The following is a 9,683-nucleotide window of genomic DNA, read 5'->3' on the forward strand; positions in this document are numbered from 1 at the left end:
AAAATACAGCCATGACCCCATAAATACAGCCATGACACCATAAATAAAGTAAGTGACACCATAAATAAAGCCAATGACCCTATAAATACTCAGTAACCCCAGTAAATAGAGCCAGTGACCCCTTAAACAGTTCTAGTGTCTCCATAAATAGAGTCAATGACCTATAAAGAGCGTTAGTGACCCCATAAATAGAACCATTGACCTTATAGACAGAGCTAGAGACTCTATAAGTACAACCAGTGATAGTGACCCCATATAGAGAGGAGTGACTCTGCTTACTGCGTCATCTGTACTTCCAGTGGATAAAAATCATGATGATGGACCGACATGACCATGGACCGTATATGACATGACCACAGACCGTATATGACATGACCACGGACTATTTATCACATGACCATTGACCAATTTGTATCCACTGGGAGTTCGCAGAATGGATGACAGCAAGCAGAGATCTAGATCACACATTGTAATATTGTAGCACTTGGAAAATTGTCTAACTTTTCATTACAGAAACAACACATATTTACTGAAACTGGACAATCCCACTGGGGTAAAGTCGCATTGCGGTGCTATTTGTGGACAACCCCTTTAATTGCTCCCACAATACACTACAATACCTCTGGACTGCAGTGTATTCTATTATCTGATCATCATTGGATCCGGATAAAACATAACTTATATGTTCTTATGAAGAGCAGGTAATGGTCGCCTCCATTCACTTACACGTTTCGAGCGGAGAGCTCTCACTTATAGTAGATTGGAGGCAGGATGCAAATTGAGTAAGAGCTTTCCGCTCGAAACATGTAAGTGAATGGAGGCGACCATTACCTGCTCTTCATAAGAACATATAAGTTATGTTTCATCCAGATCCAACCTTCTAGTGCCGGATCTGCCATCTTAGGACTTTTGCACGTCGGTCTGCTGGCGCAGGAGATTGGATCTTGATGTGCCTGGAGTGATGACGTAACGCACCGCTTATCTGTCCCCAATTATCATCTATTGCTGTAGATTAAATCTGTTTTATTAGGTATTTTTACACTTAGTTTTTGGGGATGGAAAGCCCTACATTGTGTGTTGTAGTTGTGTCATCTGATCAGCAGGGGTGCAGCTATAGGGGTGCAGCAGTAGCAGTCACTACTTGGCCCTGGACCCTGAAAGGGCCCCAAAGGTCCCTGAGCCTCATATAATATACCAGTATTCTAAGTGGCACCAGGTAAGTTGGAGCCCCTAGGATTTGGCACCTCTGTTCATGTCCGGAGAGATGTAATCCAAGAGCCGGGGGAGGGGTTCAGAGGCCTTCAGTGCGCAGACCCCATTACTGCACCGGATGGCACCTGCAATCATATACTTCTAGTTCTGCCTAACTTGCGTTCGGGTTTCTGTTCTTTAGGTCCGCTTGGAAACCTGAAAAACAGAAAGCCAATCCGCTTACAAAGGGGTTACCTGTGGAAAACCGTGGACCCCATAGACTATAATGGCGTCCGCTGGGTTTCCACCCAAAAAAATGCATCGAAAAAAGTCTTCAAGCAGCAAATAGTCTGAACTGCAATCCCAAGCCCAGCCACTAAACAAGGTATGGTGCTGTGCTTAGTATTCATTGAAGGGGCTGGTCTCAATTCTGTGGCTGATCAGCGCGGGTCCTGGGATTCAATGACCTATCCTAGTGACAGGTCAGCGATATGTAACTCGATAATGAGGCTAATCATTACGTAGCCACCTGCCCCAGTTGTATAGCCATTTGGTGCTGAAATCTCCTTTTTCACCAATGGGAGGCAAATTTGGAGCATTTTCCTGAGTGTTTTCATGTTCAATGTGAACATGTCCTTACTAAATGTATAGTATGTAGGGGAGGTGATGTCTCTAGGAGCACTGCAGGGGGCGCTCTGTACTACACACATCAGCTCACACAAGTTCACGACCAGTGGTGACGTCATCACGCCGCGCCGGCTTCACTGTGAATTCAGTTCTCATAGAAACGCTTACTTCCGGGTTGCCTGTAGTAGGCGGGGCCTGGAGGTCAATGTGACCGGTACATGTGGGCGCTATGGCCGGGCTGGTGGATTTTAAGAATGAGGAGGAGGTGAAGGAGTTCCTGGATAACCTGGGCACGGAGTACTCGTACCAGTGTCACCGGGAGAAGGACGCGGACGGTGAGAGAGGGAGCATGGGCGGACATTGGTAGGGGAGCTGGGGCACTACAAGGACCAGCAAGCAGATGAGCTGTCACTGCCAATGGGATAGTGTTCAGTGCAGGAGCCATGTCACTGTGTATATGTAAGTTACAATGTATGCAATGTGTGTGTATATATATACATATATACAGTATATTACCATAGACCTCTGTATACCTCAGCACTGACATGCCGCAGTGGTCTCCTGGTGCGGGGTCATGTCATATTGGTGATGTAACGCCCCGGGGTCAGCGCTGGACATTTTTCTCATATGTCTCAGTCAACTAATTTTTGCATTTTTTTTTCGGGGACACAGAGGGCTTTATTTTTATGTTGTTTTTATTTTTGAATGTGTTTTAATTTTTTTTTTTATATCCGGGAAAATATAAAAATAATAGGAGGGAAGTTGTGTCTGGTTTTCCATTTATTATGGTTTTTTTTTTTTATTTAATAACACAAAGTGTAACTGAAAAATTTTATAATATAGTTTTTCCTCTCTGTCACGGTAATTTTTATTTTGTACGGTGTCGTTGGGGGTGGGGCTATAACCTTTAATAACGGCGTTTTATTAGCGTATTATTTATTTATTATTTATTTTATTTACTTTAAAAAAAAAAAAAAAACTTTATTATATTTTTATTTTATTTATTTTTTTCAGATTGTGTCCCCATACGGTGATAAGGGATTATAACTGGGGCTGCTACATTTAGCCTCAGTTGCAGGAGGCAGTTGCATATACAGTGTGCCTCCTGCACACTATATATGCAGTATACAGAGCTGATCTGGGTCCTGTAGGACCCAGCAGCTCTTGCAAGACGCTGCTCCCAGCGGATCACGTGACTGACAGGTCAGAGGGCGGCCGCATCATGGTGGCACCCATAGCCGTGTATACAGCGCTAAATTGAGCGTTGTATACACAGCGATCGAGATGGCAGGGAAGGGAATAAACCTTCTGTGCCATCTCTCCGGGTGCTCCGGCTGAAGTTACAGCCAGCTCCTAGTGAAAGCAGCTACACGATCTCCGTGCAGCTGCTGTGTTCTGACTGGACATACTGGTACGTTCTGACTGGACATACTGGTACGTCCTGTCAGACCTAGGCAACCACTTCCCGGACGTATATACTCTATGGGCGGTCCGGAAGTGGTTAAAAAATTTATTATTATTCTTGTTGTGACTGTCCCCTGGTTCACAATCAGTCGTCACTATCAGTGCGTAGTTACAATACTTGGCGTCTTCTTCTTATATTTCAGGTGCCGTTCCTCCGGTTCCCAGGCTTCTCTTCATTCCTGTAAAATGACCGCCATCTTATCAGACTATATTCACGTTGCTGATAGTCCGGAACATTTCCCCCTGTTCTCAGCTGTTCATCCAAGGGTGTGTGGTGGTAGGATGGGGAGAGTGTATCATGTAATGACTATGAACAATGGCGCCGACAAGCAGCCCTGCATGGATCCGCTGTATGGGGCCCATACTGACATGTACTGTACACAGCAGTTGGTTCTGGTCCTTATATAGTGGCCTGTGCTGCAGTGCAGTTCCTATGGAAGTCAATGGGATCTGAGCTTCAGTGACAGCACCGGCCCACTGGACAGGACATTGCAGCCAACTGCTTCCAATTCCATGCTGTGTATAGTACAAGTGCCAGAAGCTGCCCCCATTATGGCCAGGGACCGGCGTAGATTTCAGCCATAACTTATGCTACTTTTCTAATGCAAGTTATAGTAAAATCTGTCTGCCCCAGCCCACCTTTATCCTCATCCTGCTTTGCCCAGTTTTTTTTAGTGGCGAGTATAACATAAACTGTAGAAAGTGACGCATTGCTTGGCATAAATGGCAGAAGACTGGTGTAATAACTTGAATACATTCCCCAGTGTGAGAAGACGGGGGTCAGTTTGCTGCAATGAAGAGGGGCCCGGAAATCGGGAACTGCACCAGGAAGACAAATAGGAATAACAACAGGAGTTGTAACTGAGATATACATTATAGTGAAATTTCCATTGTAAACTGTTGGGTTGCTTTATTTAGAGATGTGTGTGTACAATAGGAGTGTAACAGCGTCCTTAGTACTGGGTCATCAGACATAACACTGAGCGGAGGATTGTATCCTATTAATATTATAAATGTGAAAGTTTGTGTGTTCGGATGTTTGTTACTCAATCACGCAAAACCCGCTCGACCGATTTGGCTGAAAGTTTCCACAAACATAGTTAATACACCCGATTAAACAATAGGCTACTTTTCGTCACAATAGCGCACATACGTTTGTGCCAGGACCCCCACAAAACCCAAACTCACACCACCATCTCTGCAATCTCACACACTTTGGACCATAGCAAGCCACAAAATTCCTATTGCCCTCTGCAGCCTCGCCCCTAACCCCACACACTCACATTTATACATACTTTACCACTTTGCCCCTCACCTTAACGATACTCCAGGAGGTTCTCTTTAACGCTCCAGAGCAGCCATGTTTGCCGACCCCCACCGCTCTGACAATCCGCGACACCGCCCACCCATGTAAATACCCCTAGGCGGTCTAATAAATGCAAAAAAAAAAAAGTTTAAAAAAAGTAAAAAAAAATATATATATAAAAAAAAAAAGGATTAAAAATTCAAATCACCCCCCTTTCCCTAGAACACATATAAAAGTAGTTAAAAACTGTGAAACACATACATGTTAGGTATCCCCGCGTCCGAAATCGCCCGCTCTACAAAGCTATACAAATATTTTTCCTGTTCGGTAAACGCCGTAGCGGGAAAAATGGTCAAAATTGCCAAACCGCCGTTTTTTCACTGTTTTGATTCTGATAAAAATTTGAATAAAAAGTGATCAAAGCGATAACATTTCCCGAAAATGGTAGAACTACAAAGTACACCCGGTCCCGCAAAAAAAGACGCCGTATACATCCTCGTACACGCACGTATAAAAAAGTTACGGCTGTCGGAATATGGCAACTTTTCAAAAAATTTTTTAACACTTTTGGATTTGTTTTTAAGGGGTCAAAATGTAAATAAAACCATATAAATTTGGTATCCCCAGCATCGTAACGAAACACAGAATACAGGGGACATGTCATTTTGGTTGCACAGTGAACGCCGTAAAACCAAAGCCCGTAAGAAAGTCGCAGAAATGCATTTTTTTCTTGAAATCCACCCCATTCTGAATTTTTTCCCTGCTTCCCAGTACATTATATAGAATAAATAATGGTGGCATCATGAAGAAAAAATTGTCCTGCAAAAATTAAGACCTCATATGGCTCTGGGAGCGGAGAAATAAAAAAGTTATGGGGTTTAGAAGGAGGGGAGTCAAAAACGAAAATCAAAAAATGCCATCGGTGGGAAAGGGTTAACTTCAAATACTTCTGTCCCAAAGTCACTATGTAAAGTTTATACCAACACCGTATATATAGCAGCTCAAATACAAAGTAACTTCAACACAAAAGTCTCACGTATTCTCTGAATTACAGCAAAAACAAGATACAAAGTTACATTTCATATCCCACACCTTATACACAGTACGAAAACCTTACCCCCGCCTGTATATACCCACTGCTACAATCACCGCAGACGAAGTCACGGGTACCAGCCAGTATGTAATAATTCATGTAACTTATGAAGAGATTTCCTGGGGTCTCCCCTTGTGGTGTAATAGGGCTCCCCAGTCAGCAGAATGAATGGGCCCCAGCATCGTTCAGTGTTCTTTGACTCGTCGCCATATCTGTACATGGGCTATTGTTCCATCTTTGTACTGTCTTGGACTTTTTAGATTCATTTTATTACAGGGGTTGTCTAGACTTACTCTTCTTCCCAGCAGAACATTGAAAGTGAAAGTCTCTACTGCACCTTGGGATCCGTGCACGGTATTTGCTAGGTGTTGGACAGATCCCTCAGCCATTGTCCTGCCTGTGCATGCTGCGGCTTCTTCTTACATCCACTATCATTTTGGCCAGGACGTGCCTGGACAAAGCTTCACCCACAGTGTCCATTCACCTTCAAGGTTGTGTGATAAAAGTCATGTTAGGCCATTCCTCAGATTTCTGTGTCCCTCTTGTTTTCCAGGATGCCAACGGCTAGCTGAGTATTTGGAGAATATAAAAAGAAACTTTGAAGCGACAGCAAAAGTCCTGAAGTATAACTGTGAAAAGAACAGTCATAGCGAGAGCTGCTTCAAGCTCGGGGCGTACCATATAACCGGCAAAGGTAGGTACAATGTGGACTTGGATTTGGTTGAGGCTTTGGTTGAAGTTTATCTTCCGGAGAGCAAATGGATCAGGTGTTGAAATTCACCATGCCCAATCCTTCTTTCCTCTGCCAAGGAAGAGTTGTGAGCTTCCCCCAAACCCATTAGATAGTTGGTTGGCTCTGACAATTTGGGGGATTCGGCTGACTTTTCTCTTTTTGGTATGGGGACCTTGAATCTGTAGTGTGGTACTTAAAGGGGCCTCAACGGTGTTTTTTGAACTGTTGACTTGGACATGATAGGGTTGTGTTATCAGCTCATAGTAAGGCACCTTGCAGACGACCACACTTAACCATTCTTTTCTATGGCCCCGTACCTTCCACAGGTTCTATTCCTGTCCCATTTTGCGGCCTGTACTTCCGTGGCTCCTATTCACTTAATGAAAGGAGCAGCAGAAGCCTGTATCGTGCACGGGCAGCACATGGGGACATCCCCGTGTCCCCCATGTGCTGCCCATGCTTTTAATTCACAGCAGGCTGGTTGCTGCATAGTCGTCTGCAACTGGCCTATGGCAGACCCCACAGATATTTGGGGTCATATTTTATTTTACAGTGTAAATGGACATTGGTCACTTAATGCACACTGGTCAGAGGCCCACAAATCTCCACATACCACCAGGCGGTGCTCCAATGAGGCATCACCAAATTCACCCCAGGCATACTTTTTTTTTTTTTTTTTTGGCCCTTCTATAAATTTACAACCAGAGTGACTCGGAGGTACCCTCAGACCAGGAACAAAGATCTCTATAGGATGATTCCACTACCATTAAAATCAAATTTTTCTGGAAAACGCGTAGGAATAGCCTTAAGAAAGGCTATTCTTCTCCTACCTTTAGATGTCTTCTCCACGCCGCCGTTTGGTATAAATCCCGGTTTTCGTCGGTATGCAAATGAGTTCTCTTGCAGCACTGAAGGCGGGCCCCAGCGCTCAAACAGCACTGGGGGCGTCCCTAATGCTGCCAGAGAACTCTCCAGCGCCCCCTCCATCTTCTTCAGGAACAGCCTCTTTACGCGTCTTCTTCCGACACGGGCGGTCAAACTTATACGCTTCGGGCCTAGGGCAGAGCTGAATGTGCATGCCTACAGGCCACAAGAAAATGGCCAATTACTGTGTAAGCGGCCATTTTTCTTGTGGCCGCGGGGATGCGCAGTCAGCTCTGCCCTAGGGCCGAAGCCTAGAAGTTTGTCTGCCATATATATTGTTGTGTCTGGGCTTGGTATTGCAACCCCCATTTACTTGCATGGGACTGAGCTGCTGTTGTACCATGTGTTAGATGAATATACAAAATAAATTTGATGACTACTAGTATTTGTGCATCTTTTGACTTTTCCAGGGGGACTTCCAGTTGATTTTAAAGCTGCCTATGACTGCTTCCTCAAATCATGTCTGAAGGGAGGGAAGAAGTCTGTCGATTCCTGCCATAACGTTGGGCTGCTGGCACAGGACGGGCGGGTAAACGATGACGACGAACCCAATGTCCTTGTCGCCAGGGATTATTATACAAAGGCTTGTGATGGCAAATTTGCACCAAGTTGCTTCAACCTAAGTACAATGTACTTGGAGGGATCTCCTGGGATTCCCAAGGATATGACTAAGGCTTTGCACTTTTCCGAGAAGGCCTGCGAGCTGGGACATATATGGGCATGTGCTAATGCCAGCCGAATATACAAACTGGGGGATGGGGTCAAGAAAGACGATGCCAAGGCAGAAACGTTAAAAAATCGCGCTAAGGACCTCCACCAAAAGCAGAAGCAGGCCCAAGAAATTACCTTTGGGATGTAAAGCCCAGGGGATAGAAGGAGAATTTTTAGCTGCTCTGCCTGATCTCAGGTTTTTTACAGAGATGGACAATATCAAGTAATAAAATCTTACATATAGAACCACATACGTCCGGGTTTCCTTCACATGTAGTGATTGTGATGTGAGCCGTATCATGTCTGCAAGTAAAGTCTGATTTTGGATTTACCGGTTTGGACATTTTGGGAGCTATGGGGAAATCCAGTCCCTACTTGTGTCCATTATATATCCAATCCCATCACATGTCCGTTTTTTTTTCTCGGATAAAAAAAAAAATCCTACATGTAGGAATGTAGCCGCCATTGCTGTGTAATACAACGAAGACCGGCCCGACCTAACCTCAAAGTGCGTCCTAGACCATAGAATTAGTATTTCCTGGGGCAACACGGTGGCTCAGTGGTTAGCACTGCATCCTTGCAGCGCTGGTGTCCTGGGTTCGAATCCCACCAGGAACAACATCTGCAAGGAGTTTGTATGTTCTCCCAGTGTTTGCGTGGATTTCCTCCCATTCTACAAAGACATACTGATAGGAAAAAAATGTACATTGTGATCTATATGGAGCTCACCATCTACACTAAAAATAATAAAAATTAGTTTTTCCTACTTGGGCGTATCTGACCTGTCCCTTATTTCAAGGCAGGGCTCATTGCTGGACCGGCAGCTTCCTTAAAGGGTTATTCCATAAGGTTTACAGGATGGGTGAGAAGTGTAGGATCGTCTCAGGGGCTCGTTCTAGTGTTCATACATTTATCACCTAGCCCTGATATAGGTTTTTTTTTTTGTTTGTTTGTTTTTTTGTCCCTCTTTTTCCAAATTGAACATTTAACCAGCGGAAATGATAAAGTGAAAACACTAAAAAGTCATATCAATGTGAAATTTGTTATTTTATGCTTTTCCTAAAGGCAATGCCGATATTACACGGCTCACGGCTCAATTCTTGATACTTAGTGAATGTTAGATCAGATTTCCGGTAATTTCTTGATCACACCACTAGGGGGCACACCCACACAATACAATGTCAGATATCTATTATGTGATTGCAGTCGCACATTTGTACCTGAACATCTGCAGATTGAGGATTTTCTTCTTCTTGGTTTTTGACTTAAGTTTAAACATAAAAGTAGAAGAATAACCTGAGAATGTGAGAGCGTCCTTGTACCAATTCTAGAAGATTTCCCTCTAGAGTTAATTATCGGTGTTCTGTGAGCGTTTGGGGATTACGTCCCTATTCCTCCTGGTAAATGCAGAGAGAAAAGTCCTGCAGTTTGTGGGCGGACGCCATTATGGTCTGTCCGCGATGTGCTGCTGTCACGGTAAGTCATCCGGTTCTGACCATTTACTTTCCCACATCAATCCATTCTGCCCGGTTCAGTAGAATATTATATAATATCCCTCAGCTCCCGGACACAGAGGAGAAGACGGCCATGAATGTTTTATGTCCGGTATCCTACATGGTCTTTTATCAGTCACC

At 44.2% G+C, this 9,683-nt stretch overlaps 1 protein-coding gene across 1 annotated transcript; it reads left to right on the plus strand.

Moving 5' to 3' along the window:
• Window positions 1-2,020: 2,020 nt before the first annotated feature.
• On the plus strand, window positions 2,021-8,761 carry COA7 (cytochrome c oxidase assembly factor 7). The gene is made up of 3 exons (XM_075287742.1): window positions 2,021-2,153; window positions 6,235-6,375; window positions 7,749-8,761. Exons 1-3 carry the CDS (start codon window positions 2,048-2,050, stop codon window positions 8,195-8,197), a joined length of 696 nt encoding a protein of 231 aa, XP_075143843.1. The 5' UTR covers window positions 2,021-2,047; the 3' UTR covers window positions 8,198-8,761.
• The last annotated feature ends 922 nt before the right edge of the window (window positions 8,762-9,683 follow it).

This window comes from Leptodactylus fuscus, chromosome 9, assembly GCF_031893055.1.
Source record: "Leptodactylus fuscus isolate aLepFus1 chromosome 9, aLepFus1.hap2, whole genome shotgun sequence".
Taxonomy (NCBI): Eukaryota; Metazoa; Chordata; class Amphibia; order Anura; family Leptodactylidae; genus Leptodactylus; species Leptodactylus fuscus.

Coding starts and splice junctions, on each gene's coding strand:
- COA7 (XM_075287742.1), top strand. CDS start 2,048: ATGGCCGGGCTGGTGGATTTTAAGAATGAGGAGGAGGTGAAGGAGTTC. Junction 2,154..6,234: donor CCGGGAGAAGGACGCGGACG/GTGAGAGAGGGA, acceptor CTTGTTTTCCAG/GATGCCAACGGCTAGCTGAG. Junction 6,376..7,748: donor GTACCATATAACCGGCAAAG/GTAGGTACAATG, acceptor TGACTTTTCCAG/GGGGACTTCCAGTTGATTTT.